Source organism: Podarcis melisellensis (assembly GCF_964234715.1).
Source record: "Podarcis melisellensis genome assembly, chromosome: 6".
Lineage (NCBI taxonomy): Eukaryota > Metazoa > Chordata > Lepidosauria > Squamata > Lacertidae > Podarcis > Podarcis melisellensis.
The window spans coordinates 22,670,088-22,696,637 of NC_138538.1; the positions used below are offsets into that span (position 1 = coordinate 22,670,088).

Below are 26,550 nucleotides of genomic sequence, written 5' to 3' on the forward strand. Positions count from 1 at the left end.
CTGGTCTCCAAGAACATGCAGAATAATGAGGAGAGCAGAACAGAGGCCAGAGGTGTGCAGACATAGTTCAACACTGCTTGGGAAACATCCGGGAGGGGAGGAGCCTTAGAAAGAGGCACTTCTACACGTTCCAGTGGTTCTAGGGAGTCACCGCTTTGGACTCAAAACAGATAGCATGCACATAGGCAGGGCTAGAGCCTTTTAGCTGGTCCATGTGAGTAAAGGGAGATGAGTCAAATATTCATCACCCAATATTCATCACCATAATAGAATTATGCAAGAGAAAGCAGGATTTTTATTTTTTTTAAGAAAGTACCAGTTTATTTTATCAAATCAGTGACAGTGAAAACAAAAGCAAATATACAAGAAATCTCATTTGAGCAATCAGGAGGCAGACATGTTTTCCAAGCAATCGTTATAAAAATGTGTTAAGTATATAATCCTCCCCACTCAGCCCCCTACCCCAAACCAAACAATTCCAGAAGCCAAGTTTAAAAAGACTTGTGCCAAAGCAAAATCCATTGCACAGACTTAAAACTTTACCCATATGTTCATCAGAGCAGTCTAACATACACATGATTAAAAAATCATCGCATGAATTCACTGCCAAAAGTGTTTTGTTTTTGTTTTTAAGGGAAGAGCAAGCTGTACATTGTTCTGGTAACGTCTTATCAGAGAACCTTGCACAGGCCCTTCTGTTCACGCAAGGACCACAAAGTTAAGTATTAAGACTATGTCACGTTTTTAAAAGCTACAGCTCAAAGAATGCAAGTAGTTCAAGATTATGCCAGGATCTGTGTGGTTAGGAGATGGCCTTGTGCTGCACAGTACCTGATTTCCTGCAAATTACACAACCAACCCCCCTCCACTGCACGGAGACTTCCCTTTGCTCTCAGAGGCAACAAGACTGTGCAGATGCAATCTGATCACACTGGAATCAAGCGGGGCCCTGAAAACCAACTTCCGAAGAGACTTGCTTCCTAGGAAACCCAGTTTACACCAGATACCCAGCAAGTCACAGCAGCCGTAGTCCATGCAATGCAGCTTAAAGGTCCTTGTAATACCACTATCTACATCCCCATCCCAAAGAACTAGGCTCTAAGCCTAGCTCTGCTGCACCAGTTGCACACTTTCTTCCAAACGAGGGGTGAGGAATCTCAAGCCAGGATGCTAAACGCAAACCTCTAGGACACTACCTGCCTCTCAAGACTCTCCCCAGGCAACACACCTCTTCATATCCCCCTTTTGCCTAGCTAGAAGGTGTCCTTCAATTCTGAGAGTGCCTTTGGTTGCCTGGATGGAGCAGAGAGAAATAAGCAAAGGCAACATTTACATTCACTGCTCCACCTGCTTTTGCTTCTGCTCCTGCTCACTACTAGCATGTGGTGGTCCTAGAAGTTTGCCCAGCTGGAAAGGTGGTCCTTAGTCCAAAACGAAAAAGAAAAGAAACCACTTCTCCGTCCCCACTTTAATCTTTGCACAGCACAGACTTGTTGTTCGAAACTTTTGCACCATTCTGGCATAGCCACCAGTGGATCAAGATTCTCCCCAACAGGAACCAGCATTTACAGTCAGGTAGAACCAGCAGCTGGAGAAAAAGCTTAGCCCTGAAGATGGTCTTCTTTAGAAGGGGAACAGCAATGTGTCATTCGGACCTCTGAAAGCCAATAGCCTCAATTAAGAGCCCAAAAGAAAAACCAATACGTATTTGGAGCCTCATGGCACTTGCCTGAAGGGGGAATAGCAACTTTGCACAGAGACACCACTCTCTGTACCAAACAGCTTCTGAAGTCTGACTTCTGTCACCCCGTGGCATTAAAACGGGATAAGCAAACAGGAGCATGTGGCCGAATCATACCCGCACCCCCAGCAGTGAAATTCCATGCTGCCCGTGCAGTGAAGCTGGGTGTAAAAGCTAGACTCCAACCCACACAGCCGAATTGTTCAGCTGCCATTGATTAGCAACACCATATGTGAAGTAATGACTCCATGGAGAAGAGGAAGACATTTAGGGGAACTCTGAAAGGAAGAGAGCAACCCAGCACCCCTTGCAGGAAGGCTGTAGAAAACCTCAAGTGTGCATTTTACTGGAATATATATATTATAGAGCTCCACAGCACTGATAACATATTACAAGGCTAAAAACACAAACCTCCAATTATTATTTTAGTCATGTTCAAAGAAATCTGATTTTTGCATACAGACATTAAATCTAGCAGAACTTATTGCCTTCGGGTATAGTACACAGAATCAAGCTTAAATAGTTTTCACAATCATTAGGAGTTTCATTATATTAGTGTTTTACGTATAAAAAGAAGAGTTACCAAAAACAGAGCAGCCATCTTAGAAAGTATAAATAGCTCTATATAAAAACAACAACCCAGAAACGTATTTGCTTTTACTCCAGAAAATATATTTATAATTATATATAAATATTCTCTTCTCAACTGCCTAGAATAGCCTATGATATGAACTTAGAGAGCTTTAACATACTGTAGCTGCTGCATCAGTTCTGGCAATGAGCGATATAAAATGCCACTCATCTGGAGAGATGTCCAGCAAAGGGGGAAAAGGGACTTAAAAAAAAAAAAACTCATGAAAATTACAAAATATATATACTTTTTAAAATTTCGGAATACTTTCTACAAACTTGTATAGGCAGGGAATTTTTCTTAGCGTCTTGTATTTAAGGAAACCCTCTTCTAAAAATAAAAAAGGTATTTCTTCAACTCAGCTCCATTTAAAAAGTGGGAGACATCCCCCCTGCCACACACACACACACACACACACACACACACACACACACCACTGTTCTGCTTTTATAGCCCTCTCTCCACCAAGGAAGAAATCATCTCTTCACACAGCCACGTCCAAAATAGTACTGAGATACTCAAGTCTGCAGAGAGCAGATTTGCTCTCTCCCAAGGCTAATGTGCACTGTAGCGCAGGAGATTTCATAAATAAGTTCTTTACAATAAAAGAACTTGCAGAGCTGGCCTCGCTACAGGTCAACCTTCTTACAGGTAGAAATAACTTACACCTTTTCTGCAGACAAGACAAGTTGGAGCACTGCGACCAAATGCAAACAGTTTCACATACGAAACCCCTTCACCCAACCAAAACAGAGCATTTGGCAAAATTTGCTTTGCAGTTCAGGACACATGCACACTCGCACACCCCACAAGGGGTTTTTTCTCCCTAGGACGCTGCCTTTTTTTTTACTTTGCGTCCTCGTTGGCTAGTGGGATGGGAAGGGTCACAAAGTTTTTATATATATATAAAAAAAATCACTTTGACGGTTAGATCCAAGAGAGCATTTGTCTCAGAGCTTCTTGTCCACGGTCCAAATGCTTTTTTTTTTTTTTTACAAAGTCCGTTTCTGACTCCCAAATGGGTTTGTGGCGTTGGCAAGCCTTAGGCGTAGAATTCGTTTGTGGGTGCTTTCTTGTAGATCGGCTTCTTGCCCAGGTCGTAACTGCCCTCGTCCTTTTTCTTCATGCGATAGATCAGGAGGAGGATTGGGAAGACAGCAAACAACAGCAACCCGACTGCCCCACCTGCAATAAGAGCTGGAAGTAGCGGGGAGAGGGAGAAAGGAAATAGCAGCATATAGTAAATACTGTGGAAACAGAAGAGATTTGCACCTACTTCCAACACATGTCATACAATGCAGCTTCTGTCTCAAGCCTACGCTACGCTGGAAGCCGTTTTGCACCCAACTTTAGTTGCGGCTGATACTAGGTATTTTTTTATTATTATTACAATTAATTCATCCAACTGCTGCCCTAAAGAACTCAAGGTAGAGCACAACGTTCTCCCCCTTCCCACCTATCCATGCAACAGCCTGTGCTACAAGGGTCAAGGTATTGCCAGCCGTGACTTTGAGAGTCATTCCAGTGCTCCAGGAAGTGTGTGCAAGAAAGATCTCATCTACTGGAATCACAACTGCTGCATACGTCAGCTCCATGCACGGGTCAGAATGTCTGCACAGGTTCAGCATCATAATAAGAAATAATAATTATTATTATTTATTATTTATACCCCGCCCATCTGGCTGGGTTTCCCCAGCCACTCTGGGCGGCTCCCAACAGAATATTAAAAACATGATAAAACATCAAACATGTTTTATACAGCATGCATGAGCAGCAGCCCTACTAAAATTCAGGGCACAGTTGATGCTCTCAGAAGCTATGCAGATGTTCCAACCGCTGGAAGGAAGCCAGGTGCATGGAAGGAGCATGGCCCTATCTTTGTACTTATCATCTCACTAGAGATCAAATATGTTCCATGGGGCTCCAATCTCTAAACACAATTTCTTGCACCTACTCATATAGAGTTGGGGAGAGGGGCTGCTTAAACCTGCTGAATGTTTAGGCTGAATGTAAGTTTAAGTAACGGAAATGCTTCTTATTTTGGGTAGCGGTGTGAGTAGACGACCGCGAGTTTCTCAGAACTGTGGCTGCCCACCTACAGGCCTTCGCATGCTTATAGAAGATTGGCCATGTTGTTTAAACAACAGTTAAAAATACGTCCTCTCCCCACTGCTCCTGTATATTTTCGTTTTCCTCTTATTTGTGCAATACACATCCGTATGGTTAGTTCTTTGTATTCCTGATAAAAAGCTTCTCTTCAGCAAATGAAGCTTCTTCCCATTTTAAGGAGTGGCAAACTTAATTCTTCCATCAAAAAGAAGATGGTTACCTGCCAGAACTTCTGTCCTCTCAAAGATGCTGCCATTGGCTGTGCTGGCCATCGAGATCTTGTTGGATGGCTCATCGCCTTCTTCAGAGGGCGCAGGTTTCCTGAGAACAGAATCGTTTTCTGTTTCTATCACAGCAGGCTCGCTATCCTTTGTCTCTCCTTTGGAATAAGGGATAAAGTTGTCCATGGGCTCCTGAATGAAGTGAAAAGATGAGTCATGCCTTTGTACCTACACAGCTGAGAGCAATGCTTCACAGAACGGAAAAGAAAGAAGGGTGAACGGTTGAACCCGTCTAGGCGCCAGCGTCTCCCCTTAAGTGTTCCAAGAGAACAGTAATAACCAAGGGTCAGCACATCTAGAGACAATATGGCAGGACTGGCCAACAGCTGTAGATGCTGCTCCAGAACAGATTTATGTTGTTTATATAGCAGAGACACCCTGGTATTCTGGAAACAGATAGCACTGTCAAGTGTTACTCCACTGTACAAACAGACTTGTCAATGGATAAATTTTACAATGATTTGGAATTCATTTTTATAAATACCGTATTAAGTTAAGGTCTGGTTAAACTACAATAACTTTTGTTTTTTGTAATGTATACAATTCCTTTTTGTTTTTTTCTACTTTGTTTTCTGCATGGGTACTATTCCTTTTTCCTTTTTCTTGTGTCTTATCCTACTCATTTGTAATTATGTACTTTTTATTTTCCAATAAAGAAAATAAAAAAGTGCTACTACACTGTACTGTTTGCTACTTCGGTATGTGCCATTTCCGATCGCCATTTACCTTGCGTAGCACACATTTTTTTTAAAAAAATGCCCAGGGGTCTTTAACATGCACCATTTGCCTATGCCAAAGCCATGCAGATCTACACAATAAGTAAACCTACCCAGCAGTAACCCATTCCCTCATCCCCTCAGTAGAAGGATTGCTACTTGTTCAATGGGACTCCCCCCTCCTTCTTCTCCCACCACATTTGCACCACACCTACCCCAAATCTGCTCCAAAGGGTTGTGGGGGAAACCCCAAGACAGATTTAGAGAGCACACAGTGGGAGGAAAGTCCCATTTGACAGGCATAAATCCTTGTGCTGACAGGAGGTTCGCTCAGCAGTGCAGCAAATACAAGCCACTGTCGCTTTGCATTTCCAGTTTTCAATGTTCCTGCAGGGGCTCAGTAACACAGCTGGGTGGCCTGTTCTCAGAATCCATGTAAAAGCAAGTCCTAGGTGGCACATTAACTGAATGACTTCTTCGCCAAGTGGAGAGTATTTGCAGATACCTACCACAGGTCTTTCAGAGGCTGGAAGTACGGCATCCTCTGTATCATCTGCATAATGAGGGGGAAAAACGTATTAATTCTCACCAAAATGAAGAAACTACGATTTATATTGCCTGTTCCTTCAGAAGACTTTGGCAAACTTGCATCAGACAGCTTATCGCCTCATCGTGCACTCTCCTCTTTCACATCTCCACCCAACCCCCGACTTCCCTGACCTAGTGGGTTTTGCTTCAGGCAGCCAGTTGCAAGGACTGCCACTGCAAGTCCACACACAGCGTGCTGTTTGACTTGTTTTCAAGAGAGGAGCTGCCCTTCTTTCAAACACCCATTCCTTGAGGAGAACTGGCTCATGTAAAGTCCCAGATCTGCCCCAACTTGTTGCGTGCTAGTTTCGGAGCTTGTTTTTCCTCCGCGTTGAGAATGCAGCGTGCAACAAGCTGTCGGAGCAAGGCTGTGCTGGGAGTTTGGGAAAAGCAAAAGGGACAAACTGTGAGGCTGTTGTGCCATCAAAAGGCTGAAGTAATGAGAGGGGAGGGAGAAAGAAGAGCCGTTTCCGAAGAAAGGAGGAGGAAAGCTTCTTCCTAAATACAGCCTTAATGGGGGTTGTCTAACAGAACCACAACAATGTGGGAAATTTCCCTGGCTGGTGACCAGCTGCCGCAGGTCAGTGAGGATATTTGAATTTCTTAGCTAGTTGTTCCAGACAAGCGCAGGTTGCATCCCCACACTGTTGGAACGGTGGTTGTGTGACAGAAGAGCATTTGTTTCCCTTTCAAGTTAGGCGTGTGAACTAGAAGGTATAAGCAGGCATTCAGATTGCAATAAATGGCGAAGCAGGTTGGGCATCTCCCATCCACACACACCTGGCTAAGGGTGGTTGTGCACTCGCAAAGCCTCAAATTAGGGAGTACAATGCTTTCACCCCAAGTTTAGCCAGATGATATTCAGCAAAGTAAATAGGAGCACAATGCAAACAACCTGTGTTCATCTCAGATTCATAACCTGCGGCTCACTACAAGCCTAGGCAAGAAGAACAGATTCTACACATGCAAAAGGCTGTTTGGCTTGGAGCTAGAGGCAGTTTAGACTGGAGCATATATACCTTCTTCATCTCCTGAACCTGAGTAGTCATAGCCATCTTCATCAATTACAAAGTCAGGCCTTGAGTCCTCATCATCTGGCAAATCTCCAGATGGAAATTCATATAGCTGTGGGTCCATAGTCTCGGTTTCTCTCACCTAAGAAGGGAAAACGAGATTTAAAAGGAATGGTTAATAATAATAATAATGATGATGTTATTATTTATACCCTGCACATCTGGCTGGGTTTCCCCAGCCACTCTGGGCAGCTTACAGCATATATAAAAACATAGTAAAATACCAAGCATTAAAAATTTCCCAATACAGGGCTGCCTTCGGATATCTTCTAAAAGTTGCGTAGATCTTTATCTCCTTGACATCTGAAGGTTTGATATTAGTAGAAGTTAACAGACTGGGTAATTAGACGCAATAATAATAAAATCTGAAAATTGGGTGAAAACAAATAAAAGAAAAGGGAGTTAGAATTAATTATTCTAAGAATTCTATTTTAAGTGTTATGAACTAGCATAAATGAGTGAGGAATTAAGAAATAACTGGAGTGTTTATGCTGTATTAGTAGAATTTAGAAATAAGTAGTTTATTTAGAGAATGTAAGACAAAGCATTGTATTCTTAAGCAGAAATTAGATGAAACTTTAGAATTGTATTTTTGCGCTCTCTCTCGCGCTCTCTCTCTCTCTCTCTCTCTCTCTCTCTCTCTCTCTGTGTGTGTGTGTGTGTATTTATATATAATTTATAGGAAGAGTCTTGATGGACCAGATGCCAAACTGGTTGTTCCAGAGATAGGCAGAATTCAAAGATGGCTTGATAGCTTGATTCAAAGATGGCTTGTAGCTTGATCAACCAACTTAGAAGAACATGTTTAAAAGCCACAGGTGTTTACGGGCTGCACAGCTGGCTCCTGCAGGACAGGGGCGTTTCTGCATCAAGTTGGAAGATGTACCATTGAAAAGCAGCAACACCAGTCACCATACCAGAGCCCTAACTCGAGCTGGCAAGGTGACACATAACAGTAGATCGCCCAAGTGCCAGGGTGTACTGCAAACCCGTTGATAATTAAGAGGGTTGCCAGGCCATTACCAGAACTAGTGCCAGGAGAAGATGTGGTCCATTTCATTTGCTGCCTTGTTCTTCTCTACCTGCGGAGTTTCACCCACTCTACTCTGAAACTTCCTATGCATCAAAGTAAAACCTCTGCTTGCTACAGCAGGGAAGGGTGAAGAGAGCAGGCAACTTCTCTGGCTGCCAGCTTTAAAGGCACCACGACAACCTGGAAGTAGCAACCCTGTTTAAAGTTCTTGCAACCATCTTGCCCTATGCTGCCAGTGGGCAGAGCGAATGTCTGGCCTGTCTTCCCCCACAGTGCTGCTGCCTGGAGCCAGCCGTATGTGAAACGGCACTGTTTGCTTCCCCAAGGCCTCCGAATTCAATTAACACAATTATACAAAGGTTGGAACTGACAGATTTGTTTGCTTCCCCCATCTGAAAATTCTGCTGACAAGAGGATCAAAGGGTGGTTTTTCTTTTTTCTTTTCGTAATAAATACTAACTCACTTGAATTAAGTGCTCCATCAAGAACATACAATTTAAAAAGCAAACTCAGCAGCTGCCCTTTGAAAATAAAAAAGAACTAAATGCTGGGGCCTAATGCAGCCACAGATATGGAATTAGCACAGCAACAGCAGCAATAGATAAGCTGTTGCACGGTACATAAAAGCCAAAGTGACTTTGCCAAGGTTCAGATGTCAAGCTACGCAGTTTCATAAGAGCCTGTTTACCTTCCACTGTTCAAAGAACCTGTAGCAACCTTCAGAGTTACTCCGAGGTAAGACAGCTTCCCTTGCAGCTCAGTACACCTTGGGTATCAAAAGACCAGTATGGCAGCTTAGAACTACACACAACTCAATTCCAGAATTGTTAGGTCATTTGCCAGCTTGGGGACTGAACTATTTTTTGTTTCCGCCTGGGGGACAAATTTCCATCTGCCCGGATAGAGGAGGTAGAATTTCTCTGTGTCAAGGTATCTGGAGTCACTGACTGAAGAGCAACTGTTACAGATAGGTAGCCGTGTTGGTCTGCCATAGTCAAAACAAAAAAAATTCTTTCCAGTAGCACCTTAAAGACCAACTAGGTTAGTTCTTGGTATGAGCTTTCGTGTGCATGCACACTTCTTCAGATACCAAGAAGTGTGCATGCACATGAAAGAAGTAGTGTGCATGCACACGAAAGCTCATACCAAGAACTAACCTAGTTGGTCTTTAAGGTGCTACTGGAAAGAATTTTTTTGTTTTGAAGAGCAACTGATTATTAACTTACTATTACCAGAGCAGAAAGCTTTTACGCAGGAAAAACTGAGAACCCGTACAGCCAAAGAGGCTGCAGCACTGGGTGGATGACCCAACGGCACTAATAATAAATGGCATGTTGATGGAAACAGGTCAGAAAGTCCTTTTGCAAGTCCTTTTGCATCAAAATAGTCTTGCCAGCTCTAGTCTGATGCAAGTTCAGCACCAGTTACAGAGGCAGTCAATGGCAGCAGTAGCCTGTGGTTGCTTCTGATCAGGACTAACCAAGAGATTCCAGATCTCTCAACGGTGCCATGCTACAGGATCTAGACACTCTGCATACAACCCAAATGGAAAGCCAAACTCTGCAAGATGGGATGCATTTTGTGTGCAGAATTTGGTCCTTGAGGCCACAGACTTCTGAGAGAAAGAGTTGGTCTGCATACGGCGACCAGCTTTTGTCCTCATTGCAAGGCAGTCCAAAGCAAGCAGTTCTTAACTGCTGTGGCACACCCATATGTCAACTAAGACTGCATTCATTGTGATGAATCACAGGTATAACTTTCCTTTGTGCCCATCTGTTGCTGACAAAAGGCTTGAAAGACTAAGCAGGCTAGACTAGAAAAATGGCTAACAGAAGTGGGCGGTGGGTGGGTGTGTTATCAGATCAGAGGATGAGCAAGACTACAGTCAGACATGCGGCATCTTTTGTGTGCTTTGATAAGCTATTACTTAAGCTCGTTTGCAAGAAAGTGACCGAGCCGGATACAAACACAGACTTGACCCAGATGTGTTTGCTGCTGGAGGAGCCCATGCGATTGAATGAAATACCATTGTCCTATGTCAGCCATTCCCAATCTGGTGCTCGATCCCCACACGGGAGTTGTGGTTCAAAATGCATGCCAGGAGAGCAGAAAACTTCTTTATGTGTATAATAATACATAGGAGTTTTTGAGAGTTAACAGTGACCTTTAGTGAGGCCAAAAAGGAATTGAAAGACAACTTCTTTAGCAGTAGAGTCTATATCTACAGAGCAACAGAAACAGAATATTTGGGCACAACTTGAGGATAGAGCAGGAGACAGGATTGCTCCATCCACCATTTTGAATCTCTCCCCAAGCTGTGGCCACAGTCACAACCCCCAGGAAGGACAAGCTTGTGCCGTGTCCTGAGGGAGCTACAAGTCAAACCTTGAATAGCAGCCTCCTTTCTTGCTTGCTTTTAAGCACAGCTCTTTAACCCCAGGTTAGCTTCTCAAATGTGTTTCCTGCACACCCAAGGTTTAGTTATTCTGCTTTGGTTTATTACTAAGCTACTCCCGATGCAGCTGGGAATATGGGTCACTAAGAACCATAGGGTTTGTTGCTAGGCCTAAGGAACATTGGACAGCTTACTTCATATGAGCAAGTTGTAAATGGGGACGGAGGCTAAACAGGCCACAGAATCAAAGAGTTGGAACGAATTCTGAACACCACCCAGTCCAAATTCCCTGCAATGCAGAACTCCCAACTAAAGCATCCATGACAGATGGCCATCCAACCTCTGCTTAAAAACCTCCAAGGAAGGAGAGTCCACCAGCTTCTTGGACAGGCACTCCTGCTGAACAGGGTGGTAGCTACATTTCTGTGCCCTGGGAAGACTTAAATCTGCAAGGCCAACCACCTTCCAATATGTACTACTCTACTTTGGTAATATGGTGCCCTGAGTGAGGACAAAATTTGGCATCCTTTCCCAAATATGTCTTATTTTCACAATAATTCCTGTTGGTACAGTTGCTTTTCATGGATCTTCTCAGTAACTACTGGTATAAATATAGGTTGTTGTTGTTGCTGCTGCTGCTGCTGCTGCTGTTCTCCCCTCGGCTCAGTGCCCTGTGTGAGGGAACCACCCATACTGCCCTAAATCCAGCACTGATTCTATGAAGGTGCATTACGTAGTCTTGCTTGGCCCTTGCTGCCATTCTTACAATAGGAAGCTGCACCCAGAATGAATCACTTGCCATTCACTCTGTCTACATGCAGTCCCATTTCTATGCCCCAACTGCCCCCAAATCCAACACACAAGACATTTTGATAACTGGGTTTCCTTTAAGAACTCCAAAGTCTCTAAAAATGTTACGTCTGAGCAGGGCCCATGCACATTTGCTTTGGGCTAGTTTAAATGGCAACTCTGTCTGGAGATCCTTTAGGCTTCCACCGAGTTTCAGGTACAGTATCAGTTTTGGAGTTTGCAGCTAGGTGTCTTCCTTTTCTAATAAAGGGAAATTGGGTTCTTTTCTGTTTCCAAAGACTTTACTGGTCTTACCGACCTGATATTCCAGAATCAATGAATGAATACATTGCAACTCTATCATAATGATCTGGGAGCATTGAAAGGGGTGGGGGGGCTTGTTTACCATGCTCTGTCCCACCCTAAGAGCCCTGCTCTGTGCAAAGCAAACTCTGTGGGTGCCGATTTTGGGTTTTGCTGTTCCTCCATTATTTTCTGCTTTTTGAACAGAGCTGCACAGGGTCAGCCTGATGGGCAGTTCTGTTTGTTTTTCAACCAGAGGGGCACTGCAGCTCCACGAGCTTCTGGCAACGTATACAGGCTTTGCTATTAATATGCTCTCCAGCTGAATCCTTTAACTACAGAAGCCTGTCACTTCTACATTTAATCCAGTTGCAGCGTATCTTCTGAGCATTAAGCAGATTTGCCCATATCGAGTGCCAAGCGAGATTAACAAACATGGCTGGGAGGAGCACAGGGGCGGAGAAGCAGCTTTTCTAGCCTACAAATTGCTGAAAGATTTGCTTTGCAGCTGCCAGCCACAGGCTGTGTGCAGGCACACATGCACACCTTGATTCTGCTACCCACAAGCGCTGTTGCAGCAAGACAGTCAAGTATTTTAAGTGCCACAGAAATCATATGCACCAAGACATACCCAGATATTCCGAAGGATGATTGTTAGTGCAGAGATCATTAGTAAAAGCTATATTTAATGTGTATGCCCCCTGGAAAGGAGGTACTAACCACTGGCTCCTTTCTCACTTTAACACAGCAGTGTTCAAAATTAGCCAGGGGCTACACGATTTTTGCACCTGGCTTTGAACCATTTGCAACCAACTGAAGATATCTGGGCACCAGGTTGATGCCTGATATCTCCACCATCTGGGGATCAATGGATCTGGACTGTTTTCACACTTAAACCCTGCCCTCCAATGCTGTAGAATTCTATCAGTTATATTTTATCTGCACAACCAGAATGAATTTCCGGAACCAAAATGCTTTTCCTGTGCAGCCTGAGCAGTCCCCATTAAGAAAAGAGAGGTCGGAATAGGCCAATATACATGTGGAGTGTCCCTGGATGAAGTGACTTTTGTTCTTTAAGTTTTCAAAGTTCTTAGCCTAGCTCAAGGTTGCCATCTGAACTAGCCAGATGTTTAACTGAGAATCAATCACAGTCAATCCATCACTTGAAAAATAAGACTTTAGAGCCATCTTGCCCGAAAATGGCAAGTAGACATTCCATTTTGGCAACTGCAACCTTGGTTTAAGGAGCCACTGGGCACCTAGCATCTGAGTTTCTGTTTCATGATTTCAGCTCAACCACCACTTCTTGCTTTTCCGACTGAACTACCCAAAACTGCTGCTAGCACATCAAGGACCATTAGCTGCCTTATTAGAGGAATCCTGCTTGTGACTCTAGCAGCTTTCAGAACTACTCACTTCTATAGATCCAAGCCCCAGAATCCAGATTCCCCTCCAGGCTCTGCTGAAAGACAGCAGACTCCAATTTGCAAAATCTCAAAAAGACAGAGCCCTGCCATGCACCGCTTTTAACGGGACAGGCAATTAAATCTTCCATTGCCAGCCTTAGCTAGTACTTCCCAGCAATGTGTACATAAGCAGGTGGGGTAAACCGTCAGAGCTATTAGGCTGGCAGCACCAAGTACAAGGACCTGGACCAACAAACTCAAGGAAGAAGGTGGCAGTTTGCCGCTAACCATTTGCAAATGGAAAGCAACTCAGTTCGGGGGTGGGGGAGAGATGCGTTCCCATGCTGTGAATTCCTGGTATTCCGTCTTCTCAGAAGCCAACCCCCCAAAATATGGCTGACGCACACACTAAATGCCTGCATCTGCCCAACTTCAAGGCAACGCGTTTAGGGTGCAGCTTTTACAAAAGTGTGGGAAAAGAAGCGGAGGCAGAATTACCAGTCAGGTTTTGTTTATGGCACCTCTTTATTTGGTTAGCCGAAGATGCTAAAAGCTTCACTGGGTGCAGAAGAGACACACACAAGTGACAGGCTACGTATGTGTGGACAGATGGATTAGAAGGAGTATTCCCTGTGAAACATCGGCTGTAGTGGCTCTACGACTCTTGCCAGTCTTGATTATAAAGCATGCTTGTTCTTGGCTTCTCAGTCAGATAGGAGTGGTACCTTTGGGATCTATCTAAGACAACACCCCTGGCCCCTCCCAGACACTGTTAAGACGATCTACGTGTGCCCTTCCTTTCGCAGTATGCCTTTAAGTGTTCGCTTAAATGTGCAAATTGTTCTATGAGTTGTACTGTACTAGGCCAGCTTGTGCTGCCTGAATCTAATTTGCTCAGTGTGCAGGGAGGGAGAGATGGGGTGAACAGGAGTTGCGCAGAAACTAGCACTTCACAGGATAGTTTTTTTTCTCTTGCCCACAATTAATGATTGACCGGTATTTCCCCCACCCAGGCCATTATTACTTCCTCTCCATCTCTGCCTTCATCATCAGGGCTATCAAGTTTTTGATCTGACCACCCTTTCCCCAGTGTTGCACTCCCCAGGCTATTCTGCATATCCAATCAGGCCTGGATCCAGAGATTCCTGGGAGCAAATACTCCTGCTGACAAGATGGAGAAAGCAGAAACAAGATTTCCACTGATTCACCTCTCCTCTGTAGTCCGCAGGGGTTTGCTCTGGGAACCATGTGGGTGGTGGTGCAAGAGTTAAGTTTCACAGCTAGTACACAGATGCAAAGGACTGAATTACATGTCACCAATGCTCTTGCAAGACTTGAGGATAAGCTAAGCTACAGGTATTGTCACCAATACAAGCACCAAGTTCATTTGTTTCATCTTAGCTCTGAAGACCAAGACCTATTATGTTTCTCTGTATTACACTAATTATTCTGCCTTTATTAAGCTGGATTTCCGTAACAGGTAATTTATTGAATTCATCTTGAATCATACCTCTGAAGGGGATTTGTCACACAGGAACGGCTTTCAAGCTAAGTTCTGGGGAACACCTCAAGAGCTTATCAAAGACTCTTCAAAGGCAAGTTCAACAATAGCTTCCCTGCAAAACAGATTGCTACCCCATCTTGATCTTACACTGCAACGTGCAGCTGCATGGGGCTGTTCTAGACTTCACCACCAATTTACATATGAGGCAATGGCAAGGCCAGGTGAATAGGTGCACACACCTGTGAGTGGGCAGGTGCACAGAATATTCATGAAGGGCACCGCAGAGCAGGATAGTGTTGGTCAAGCAAGTCAACATCAAATGGGTGCCCTAAAACAAACAAGTTTAGGAAGTTTTCCCTGTTCAGTATAGTTGTCTTCCCAGTCATTTCTATGTGTCTCCCTAAAAAATGGCTAGGGGGAGATCTTTTTTAAAAAATCCTATTCTGCAAAAAGTTAAGAGATCCTGGTGTACTTTTTAAAATTACATTCAAAATCTGCTCCTCTTTGAGTCATTTTTCATTAAGAGTTTGTGTCCTTGCTAAATTTGGAGAAAATTCAACCCTTTCCCAGCCCTGATCTGAATTAGCCCACGTTCCCTCCGCCCCCCTCCAAAGCTGCATTTTCCTTTTCCAAACCATAGTTTGCCAATTCAGATGTAGAACTATGGTTTGACTAAACCAGGAGCTAATTGAAGCAAAGCACACTAGGGAAGAGCATATGCATCCTTCTTCTTCCTGCAAAACTGAGCCAAGTCAGTGTCTTAGCAGCAAAAGAAAATGGACTTGAATCAATGTTTAGAGGACTGCCGCTTTCATGATGAAAGTTGAAGCTATTTACATTCTGAAGGGATGTTACAGCCATTTTAGTTCACCTCCTTGGGCCAATTTTCTTCTGCTTGCAAGTCATGTGCAAGCTTTAGCCAACAGCATTGCTTTACAGGACTTCAAATCATATTAGCCCATATAGGTCAGCTTTACAAGTGCACTAAGCTCACTAGATTTACCTAACGTGACTCAAGTAAACAGAATATGATGTTTGGAAAGAGCCATATTGACAATAGCTGCAAAGGCAACCCTTTAAAAGCCCCAAATTGGCACGTCCCCATCATTTCTCCCCCACCTGCGCTGGGCTCACGTAACAGCTTGGCAGCTTATGTGGTCCCTCAGCCAAGGTAAACTTTTATGCTTCTCAGGTTATTGGATTCTAAGGCCTATGCCTTAGAAAAGTGTTGCTTAAGACTTTCAGAGCATTTAGGAAACTTGCTATCAGCAGTCTGTTCTGACTCACCAAACTTCCTTCAAAATCTCCTTTGCTAAGGTGAAGGGTGAGGTCACATCTGACAAGGCCAACCAGGCCAGGAAAGCGGAAGTATCGCTTGGTTCAATCTTGTGACTCGCTAGTTCCAAGGAAGGAAGGGAATCCTCCAGTCAGCAGACTCTCTGGTGAAATTACAGTCGTGCATATTTCAACTGTCTTACGTATCCTAAGAAGGTCTGACTGTGCAGAAAGCCCCCAAAACCACACCAGCACAAAGGTTACATGGCATTTTGGCTTTCATGCAGTGCTGGATTACCAGGTAGGAAGAGGAGGCACCAGCCTATGGGGACCCAGCGACCACAGATCAAAATAATATTGATTTGATGTTGAAAGGAAGCTACAATCAAGCCTTTTTAGTTCAATGTGAGGTAGGTCCCAGGATTTTGACTGCCTAGGGGCCTCCACAGGGTTTAATCCAGCACTGCTTTCATGAGTCAAGACCATGTAGATAACCTTTTTGGGTTTTCACACCTGCACTCACTCTGCACCTCGTTCCAAGTACTCTGTTTGGGACAAGAGAAATAGTATGGGGTAAGGATTTACCCCACCTACCCAGCTTGAGCAAATACAACTCTCTTTGTGCACACACTTGTGTTCACGACTGACTGCTTGCAAGCTGCAGATTCCAAGAAAACAACACAGGAAGGGAGGTGAAAATGTTCCGCTTTTCTCAGCGAATCCAAGATATTTGTTAGGTGACCCAAGTGCAATAAATTGTCTGTGTGTGTAGAAGAAGAACCACATCTAAATTACAAAAGATTAGGGAAATGAGATGGTCTGCTTAGTGCATCATCCTATTTGCCGCAGTTGCCAGCCAGAGGTCCACAAGGGCAAGAGACCTCTCCCGTGGTTGTTGTGCAACTGGTACCCAGGGACATGTTATCCTATCCTGGAAGCTGGATACAGCCATCTTGACTAGCAACCATGGCTGATTCATAGCTCCTTGAGACCTTTTGAGTTCTCCCCTACACAAAGATGTTCCATGCTCTGCCATCTTAACTATCATCCTCAACTGGTTTCCAAGATCCTATTAGCTTTCCATTGCTAAGGTACATTTAATTGTTCATTTATCTGGCACCCCCACACTTAAGTCCCGATGAGCAAGATACCAGGAATTTTTTTTTACAGGTAGCAACAGTTTGTCTAGGTTTGTTTGCACAGCTGTTTCTTGCAGGGGTTTCTGCTTTACATAATCTAATCTAATCAGGGGGCCTAGAGATTAGCACAGCCTTCCTCTTCTACATCTGATTAATACCCCTGACTTTTCCAAACAATGATGCTTTCCAGAATCACAGGAAATACGTAATGTTTACAGTCCCAAGCATCAGGTACTTTCCACTATTATAACAGCACACCAAGCAGTGTGCACTGAACCAATCTTTGCATTGCCATAGCTGAAGGAAAATGGGCAGCACATTTTCCATTAAATGAAGCCCACCTACATGAATCCCTATCAAGTCTGAGGAATGCCAAACAGTGTGAGGATTAATCAAAAGTGGACAGTACAGAACAAGGGAAAAGATGCCCTTGTTTGGGTTTTTTTATAAAATGAAATCATTTGTCGAGTTACAATGGCAACACCACTTTTGCCGCATATTCGCTCCTAGTGCTGTTTTGCTGGATGCTAAGTCTTTTCTTTATTTAGCCAAAATCTAAGCAAGTGCAGTTCAATACGTCAACCCTTTTGGCATTCTGTAAAATCTCTAGGGTTTTAGTGTTCAGAAAGGGAATCTTGATAACTTATTGACTCTGCCAATCCATCGGCTGGGTGGAAGAGGCCAACCAACAGAAGAAGCTCTCCGCAATGACTCAAGACATTACCATACAAGTCACCATCCCTTCGTTGTTAAGAGGCAGCATGTCTCTTAATACCAGTTGCTGGTAAATATAAGGAGGTGTCTGCTACTGAGCCCATGTCTTTGCTTGGAGTCCTCCCAGGGGCATCTATTGGCCACTGTGGAAAATAGGATGCTAGGCAAGATAGGCCTTTGACTTAGTCCAGCAGAACCCTTCCTATGTTCATAGGAGCAGCCAAACCTGCGGAGTCAAAATTAGAGGCATTCATAACATAATCCAGCAGATTGCAGAGTGCTGCTTAGGGAGTGAGAGAAGGGTGTCTGCCTTAGCTTGGAATTTTTGGACATGAGAGTTCTGGTCTTTGCCAGTTCCCCCTCTTTTACATATGCAGCTTCGGCGATCACTTGCCAGAACTGCAACACATCAATGGAAGCTGATTCAGTGTCACTTTTATATGAAAAGAACACTCATTCACATGCTCAGTTGTAGCTACTGAATCAGGGAGTTTTCCAAATAACGTGCAGTTCTCAGAAATCTGAGTCAAGCACAAGACCTGCTACCATTACTAATGAATGGGTGGGGGTGCTGACAGTTAGTAATTCACAGCTTCAGAAAGGCCATCCACAAAATGCACACACTGGCATATATGTAATTCTGTGTCCACAGATCTTTCCATGGCTTAAGGCCAAGCAAATACACAATTCCTTCTACTGGATTCAACAGGTCCACACCTTCGGTCCTACATACATGTCAAATGTTTGCTGTCCTAAATGACACCTGCTCACTGTAAATATGTGTGAGCCTCCAAGAGCTTATACACAGGTTCTGCCAAGTTCAGTTAATACGAATTATTTTGTGCACTCACAGACTGCATTCCTACACACACTGAGGTGAAGAGTATGCCCTATTCAGCTTAATGGGACTTATCAGTGCAGATGTGCAAAGGACTGTGCTGCAAATCTCTAAATTTTTCACTACCAAGATGCAGTAGTGGTGTTTTTGTTTAACTTTATTTCCAATGAAGCCTTTATGTTTTCCATAATAAAGTTAGTCCCTACCAGCTATTCTGTTTCTCCTCATCCTCAACCATCACGTGTCAATGTAGCTGGGGAAGAAAGAAATAGGAAAACAAAAGAGAAATTGGGGGGGGGGGACTGTTGTTGTCTTTTGTCTATGCTTCCTGCACTGCAGACAGCTATTATTTTTCTCAGGTAGTCAGAAATACCTTGGGAGCAGAAGAGCAGACCCTAGTCCTTAAAAAAAAAGCCAATAAAGATGTATTACTCCAAAACATTTATTCTAGTGCAAGAAGCACTAGGGTCGGAGACGAACTGAAAAAGTCACTTGAATGAAGGTGAACAGATTTTGTCATCTCTTTCTGCCTCTACAGACAAAGCTCTGCTGAACTGGTCACAGGAATGCACCTCTGTTTTAATTTAAACTGATTTGAGTCTAGTAAAAACAAAAATACATTTAAAGGGCTTGCAACATGAAAAATGTGTTATTTCAACATGGCCACAGGTCCTATAATTTAGTTATCCGCTGTGTATCAATACGTTCAAGTTGTTGCTTACACCTTAAAAGACACAGGAACAACTGTTGCCTCTTCTTAGGGAATTGTTTTCCACACTGTGTCCCTGCTCTGTTCCGAGGAGCTGAGCTTATCAGCTTCGTCACAACAAGCCCATTTGAATCCAAATATTTTCAAGCTTCTTTTCTCAGGGCTTGCATTACTCCACGTCTAAGCAATCAGCCCAAATGTCATCAATAACAGCTGCCAGAAGGTCAGGATCACTCAGGACAGTTTAACTTCTCTGGTTTACAATAGTGTCTGATACAAGAGGAAAACTTCTTGTACATTTAACATGCACGTAAGACTCTTTAGAAGTCCTCCACGAGACCCTCTCACCTCAATCCATTCCTGTTATTGGCATAACAAGTAACCTTCTTTGTTTCTCTGTATCACAAGCAGATGGGAGGTCAGCCCGTTCCCAAACGTGTTGCAATGCCTTCTCTTTCCCCTACTCCCCCCCAAATTCCTATGTGACGTAAGCACAATGCTTGGAGGTTGTGCCTCCCTTCTCCCCAGTAAGTTTCCATTAACTCATCTTCAGTCTCATGTAGGAACTTGCCAACAGCACCAATGAACCACAATCGTGTGTCATACACTTTCCCACATCTTGGCAGCTTTCCCAACCCAGTTTGACATACTGGGCAGAGACAGCGCTCTCCAGCTGAACAAGGGTTTTTCTAATCAGTTCCAAAGCACCACAGCTGCCATGTCAACCACTATTAAGATTTATGGAACCAGAGATGTATTTTCAAGCACCATGAACATCTTGGCTGAAAAAAGTGGTGACAATCATGCCAGCCCAGGTTGTTAAGTGATGGCAGCAGAACTGGATAGCAAGTATCTTATTTTCTGGTACCAAAATCTGATAAATTACACATATGTGGAGGGACCTCTTGGCTTGACAATGCAACTATCTAGCTCTTGGTGTTCTCACTGTTAGGCTAGTATAAGGCGCAGGTTTGCCCAACTCAGCCTTTCTTAAGCAGGGGGGGATGCGACAATTCAATGCAAAACTAAGCCGAACAACATTTTGCAATGGATTATAAGGGCCACAGCTCTGAACTGCTTTCACGTAACGTGAATCTAGGCCTGAAAGTACTAGAGCATTAAAGGAAATCAGCAAGCCATAAATGTTACCACTCCTAGCTATGAAAGGTGGGCGGTTTAGCAGTCAAGTAGTGTCCAAGAATTTGAAACAAAGCTGGTACCAACCCATGCAGCTATTTCTCTAAACCTCTATGATGTTTGTCACAACTGCACATCCCACCCAGAACCAAACGTTAATTATGAGACACTGGCGGTGGAAAGAGGCCTAATAAGGATATCTGATGGGGCTACCACTAGCCCAGCAGAAGTAAGTCAACACAGTGTGAGAAAGTGGCTGAAATCCTACAGCATCACATGACTTTGGTATACCTGCTATTAGATGCCATGAGACTAGTAACAGGATGCCATTGGAAATCTCGACAGCCAGTGCCGAAAGAGATGTGGCATAAAGGGAATATAGCTCTCTCGGAAACCTCTAACTTATCTCCATCAAGCAATTCAAGGAGAGACTGAACTCAATTTGTTTGATAAAGGATGGTATATTTTAGAATACTGTAACTGAATGAAACTTTATTATAATACAATGCCTGGACAATTTTTCATTGTCTGTAGTTGAAATTTTTTTTCTTTCATTATTGTTACTGTAATGGAGGAGGGAAGAATGGTATCCATTTTTTAAGTTTATTAATGGCAGGTTTAGACAGGCTGTAGCAACCCTGTCTTCATCACATGGTTATTTGAAAATATAGGGATATTGTTTGGGGTTTTAGACATATAGTGGACCTAGCATTTTTTGTAATTATGTTGCACTCCATAATAGCCAAATTGCACTTATTTTTTGTCTTTTGTTACTGTAGAAGACATTAATCAATATTTTTTAAGAGATCAACAGTGTTAATCACACTGTGGGCAAAGCTTGCATCACAAATAGAAAGTAATCTATCTACTGCCTGCAGTCCCAAATACATTGGTCAACAAGCCCACTCCCCTTTTGCTACTTAGGGCAGATCCAAACAGTGGCATTTAAAGCACACCCCCCCCAAAAAAAATATTCCTGGGAATGGTAGTTTGTGTAGGGTGGTGGGAATTGTATCTCTGTGACAGGGAAACTACAATTCTTAGGAATCTTGGGGGAAGGAATGTGCTTTAAATGTGTGTTGGATGTGCTTTAAGTGCATGGGTCTTAGTAACAGAGTCTTGGTTTGCCAGTTCACAATGCTTTGAACCTCTTTCCTCCTAAACATAGTGGGGAGAGAAACAGACTAGTGAGGATGTTCTCTCTAAAACAGGGATGTGGAACTTGTAGTCCTTCAAGATGCTGCTAGACTTGAACGCCATCTGCTTCAGTCAGCAGAGTCAATGATAATGGATAATGGGATCTGGAGTCCAACAACATTCCCCATCTCTCATCTAGAACATGTTCAGATAACTTGCAACCATGGTTATACTAGCAGTCTTTGATGAGCTCAAGAGCTACTCAACTTACACTTTTAATTACTTGTGACCAAAGTGAACTGCACTTCATCTGTACATGCCTAGCAGCTGTTAATTTTTCATAGTTATCTTGATTTACAGTGTTTTAATTCAGGACCCCCCACCACCACCAAGTGTGGAAGAGACAGTCCTAATGTTGGAAGATTCTGGAAAACGGAAATCAGAACTGTACTTCTTACCATGTTTCCAGTTCCTTTGCATTTTCTGCTATTTGATAACCCTGCAACCACGAGGACTAGAAACTCCTAATAAGTGAAAAGCTGGGATTGTCCAAATTCTAAATGGCTCCCACTGGCCACACAAGAGCTGCATGTGCCACTTGACCATATACTGCCTATATGGGGAAATGTTGTATTAGCATCTAATTTGCCTTTGTGATGAAGCAAGAACATTTGGAATAGCTGTCAAGGCCCATTCTTATTTTGCCTTTGCAGAACAGGTAGTTATATCACATCAGGCAAATGAGGGCACACCTGAACTCTGCCCGAGCCTGTCCAAATCATATGGTACAAACAAAAAAATAAAGTTACATATTCAGGTTAACAATGCTGATTTGATTGAGAGAGACAGAAGAAAAAACTGAGCAGGAATAGAAAGAACAAGCCTGAGGGGTTCATGGCAGCAGGACGGGACAAACCAGTTTTTTCATTAATAATGCGGCACTACTTTACAAAATGTGAAGCGGAGCCAATCAGATACTTAAGTTTTTGGAAATTCTACTACTGTTTTAACACTGCAGAGGAAAGCCAATTTCACTGGCTCCTTTACTCCTGTAACACTGGGGACCTGGTTGATTCTCCATGACAAAGATTCATGTATGCATTGGATGAGCAGCTTCAGGAAATATTTTTTTAGATTTACACCCTTCCTTTTTATTGCAATACTTGGCGGGTAATGAATTTACTGGACAACTTTTTAAAGTGTTATATGCCAATCAACAAAGTAGTAAAATACAACATTAAAAAAAGGAGACAACTGCCACAAGTGAATACGTGGATTAGTCTACTGAAAACTCCACATAATCTTCCTGTCACTAAATGGGGCCATTGCAAAAAGAAAAGGTGGGGGAGTACATTCCTGTGTATTTGGACCCACCATCTACTTCAGGCCAGGTAGTTAACAGGACTGCAAGTAAAAAGCAGAAGATGGCTAGATATTTTGATAACACTCAATCCGCATGTCAACAGCATCTCTGACTGATAAGGGAGCTGAAGGAATGTTTAAAGATAGTAGCAAGTCTCTGAACAAAAGCTGCTGATAGATCCTAGAGCCTCGATTCAAAATTACCTGAGATTCCCTCAGACCTACTGAAGGGGGGAGGGAACACACCCAAAAATCCAGATCCCCTGGAAGAAGTTTCCCAAGAGGGTTTCTTTACTCCTGCCATGAAGGAATCTCCATGACAAATGAAAAACCAATTTAGGACATCGCAGTAACAAAATGAGTTCATATCACATCAATATATGAAGAAGTTATGTTTTCCACAAACTAAATGCAGCACATTAAGAGCAATCAGGCAAAGTAGCAAACACATGCTGTAGTACTTCCAGGCAACTTGTATGTAATTATTTCTGTTGCCTATGTCCAACTACAGCAAAATGATGTACGCTGAACCTGATCTACCAGAAGGTCAAGGAACACCCCTGCCATTTGCAGAAAAAGGCTCATGTGATAATAACACAAAAACTTCACCATGAAGGTGCCAGACTCAGCTCTAAGGGGAGGGAATTCCACAAGTTGTGCTTTTGGTCCAAGCAAAAAAGAAAGGCTTGGATTGGTAAGGAGACAGCACAGGTAAGTGTTAAATAAACCACAGAGGGAAAGATTAAAACAAATCTATCTCTATCAAAAAGGGAGCTACTATGGAACTCGTTCCCACAGGAGTCAATGGTGACTGCGGACTTGCATGTATTTAAAAGAGGATTAGACCATGGGTAGGCAAACTAAGGCCCAGGGGCTGGATCCAGACCAATCGCCTTCTAAATCCGGCCCACGTGTAGAATGTGTGTTCCATTTAAAATGCATCTTAGGGTTATTTGTTGGGCATAGGAATTTGTTCTTTCCCCCCTCCAAAAAAAATATAGTCCGGCCTCCCACAAGGTCTGAGGGACAGTGGACCGGCCCCATGCTGAAAAGGTTTGCTGACCCCTGGATTAGACAAATTTATGAAGAGCAAGGCCGTCAATGGCTACTACCCATGATGGTTATGCTTTGCCTCCAGTCAGAAGCAGGAATGCTACTGAACATCAGTTGCTGGAAACCGCAGGAGGGGAGAGTAGCATCTGTTTGGCCCCCGTGAAAACAGGATGCTGGCCTAGAGGGGCCACTGGCCTGATCCTGCAGGCTGTTCTTATCAAGGGATTAAATAAATCAATCTTATTTTATGCACGCTACCACTTCCAACTTCAGAAAGAGGTAGCAAAGTCTCTTTATTAGAGCTGCTAAAATACTGTCACATCCTTCCTAGGAGCAGTCTGCTGGGACTGCTATTCCATAACTCAGTTGGAATTATTCTTTTATTCCACTCCATGCACTCAGGAACCTTCTCCCACCCCTTCAGATGCAAAAATTTCTCCTGCCAAGCCTATACAACACCATTAAGTTAACTGAAACAAGGCTCTCACCACCCCACAACGGTTTTGCATAGTCTTAGCAAACATATTCTAGCGAGTGTGTATTCGGCATGGTCAAAGGTCAAGAGGCAAGGGTGTTTACCTGAGAAATAACTACCTGTAAAGGTGTATTATGGTTGGCGGGAGAGGAGCAAAAGGAAAAACACACACACACAAAAAAAACCCAACCCAAGGTCTCCTATTGTCAGAGAACAACCGAGAGGGAAAATTATCAAATCCAGACCTACAAGAAAACTCCCGATTTGTACCATGACAGAGCCCTGGGGATTTCACTTAATGGGTTCTGCATGACGTTAGGGAATTGCAACAGAGCCAGGCTTTCGGTCAGCGGTTACTCATTCCACAGCTATGAGCGAGAGGAAGTGCTAAATAAGGCAGCGGGGCACGTTATTTGCCAAAATGTGCTGGTATTTGGAGACTTGAGATGAGAGGGTAGGAGAAAGGGAGGGAGGGAGGCGAGGAAGCCGCAAGGAAAGGCAAGAGGATGACGAAAGCCAGCGGGCGCAAGGGGAGCAAAGTGGGGAATAGAGTAAGGGTCGCCTATCTCACCCACTCCTACCAGCCTCACTGGAATAAGAGAGGGGGAAAGTGTTAAGCAGCCGCCAGGCGTTTGAAGTGGGGGGGGGGGATACTCCACTGTTAACTAGGGGAGGGGGTCAAGGAGCGGTGGAAGAGGAAAACAACAAGCGAAAACGGACTGGGAGAGGGAGAAGGAATGTGCATGCTCCTCGCTTCACGGGGGGGGGGGGTCTCATTCCCAGCTCCCATCCATAGCTCCAGGGATTTGGAGAGGGGCGTGCATGTGGGAAAACAAGGGGGGAACCCAGTTTCCCAAAAAGAGCCAGCAGAATTTCGTCCCAACGTTACAGAGGACAGGCAGGCAAGCAGGCGACCTCCGTTGCCCCCCCCCACCCCGTTACCGCGCCCGCAGCAGCAGCAGCAGCACCAGGAAAGATTAAGGAGAAGTAAGCGCTCGTTCCAAAGTCCCGTTCCCAAAGCAATGGGGGAGGGAATGGGGCGGTTTGCAGACTCTCCCTCTTCGCCCCTCGTGCAAAAGTTCACAAGTTAGCGTGTGCGACGGAAGGGGGGGCGCGGCAGAATCAACACATTCCAATTATTCCCCGCTACCGATTCCCCCCCCCCCGCCCCCCGCTTCGGAAAATACGAAGCCTTGCCTGCCTCCTTATAATCGCGCGCGCCCGCTACCAAATCAATGCCGGCGACTCCCCAGCGTCCGCCACCCCTTCTTCCCGGGACGCCCCGAAGCGACTCACCGACTCGGCGGCGGCGGCGCCCAGCAGCAAGAGCAGCAGGAGAGCGGGGGCGCACAGGCCGGCGGGGCGACTGGGCTTCATGGCGTCGTGGGGTCCGCGAAGGAAGGCGCAAGAGCAAAGGCTGGTCCGGTGGTGGCGGCGGCGCGGTAACCAAGTGTCCCGTCCTTCCCCGCCCCGCCGCCGCTCAGCTTTCTTATACGCGGCCTGGCCCGGCCCTCGGGGGGAGGAGTCGCCGAAGCTGCGGCCTCCGCTTGCGAGGAGGCGGCGGCGGTGACGTCGAGGGGAACTCCCCCCGGCTTGAACTCGGGCTTCTCCTAGCGCTTTCGCACTCAGTATCTTGGGGTCCCCCTCTTTAACCTTTCGCTTGCTTTAGGTTGATAGCAAAGCAACAGAAAGTTAAGTTGAGCTAATGTTTGTTTTGTTTTCAATACGTCATTGTTGATTTTAAGTGAGAAATACACAGTTCCAATAATACGGACAAGGGCACCAACTTGAATAAAATATTGAGGGGGGGAGAGAGATAAACCGTTCATAATTGATCACAACACACACCATTTGAATGGTAGCGCCCATGAACGGGGGGAAGGCCCCTCAGTTATTTTATTGGGGGGCTGAAGGGACCTTGGCCCCTAGGAGTTGGCTCCTATGGATACTGAGGCTCCAAGGATAAAAGGCCTCAGATATAAACTAGTAGGCATTTCGCATACATAAATAGTTGCAACCTGAGTCCAGTTCTAAGGCTAGTTCTGAATAAAAGCATAGCCCCCACTCCCTTACACACAAACATGCACTGTTGGGATGGGGGGGCAGGTGAAAAATGTGAAAAAGGGAAGCCACAGATTGCCA

At 44.3% G+C, this 26,550-nt stretch overlaps 1 protein-coding gene across 2 annotated transcripts; it reads right to left on the reverse strand.

The window, feature by feature from the left end:
- Window positions 1–292: 292 nt before the first annotated feature.
- SDC4 (syndecan 4) lies at window positions 293–25,886 on the reverse strand. 2 transcript variants are annotated; one of them, XR_014169785.1, is made up of 6 exons: window positions 25,705–25,886; window positions 7,086–7,221; window positions 5,988–6,031; window positions 4,702–4,894; window positions 1,767–3,569; window positions 293–1,421 (listed from the first exon to the last, which is right to left on the reverse strand). XR_014169785.1 is itself a non-coding variant. In XM_081917352.1 (5 exons), the coding sequence occupies exons 1-5, from the start codon at window positions 25,783–25,785 to the stop codon at window positions 3,415–3,417; spliced, it is 609 nt and encodes a 202-aa protein (XP_081773478.1). In that variant the 5' UTR covers window positions 25,786–25,886; the 3' UTR covers window positions 293–3,414. The 2 variants fall into 2 exon arrangements, 1 of the variants encoding a protein (XP_081773478.1); XM_081917352.1 differs by having other exon boundaries at window positions 293–3,569.
- Window positions 25,887–26,550: the final 664 nt, after the last annotated feature.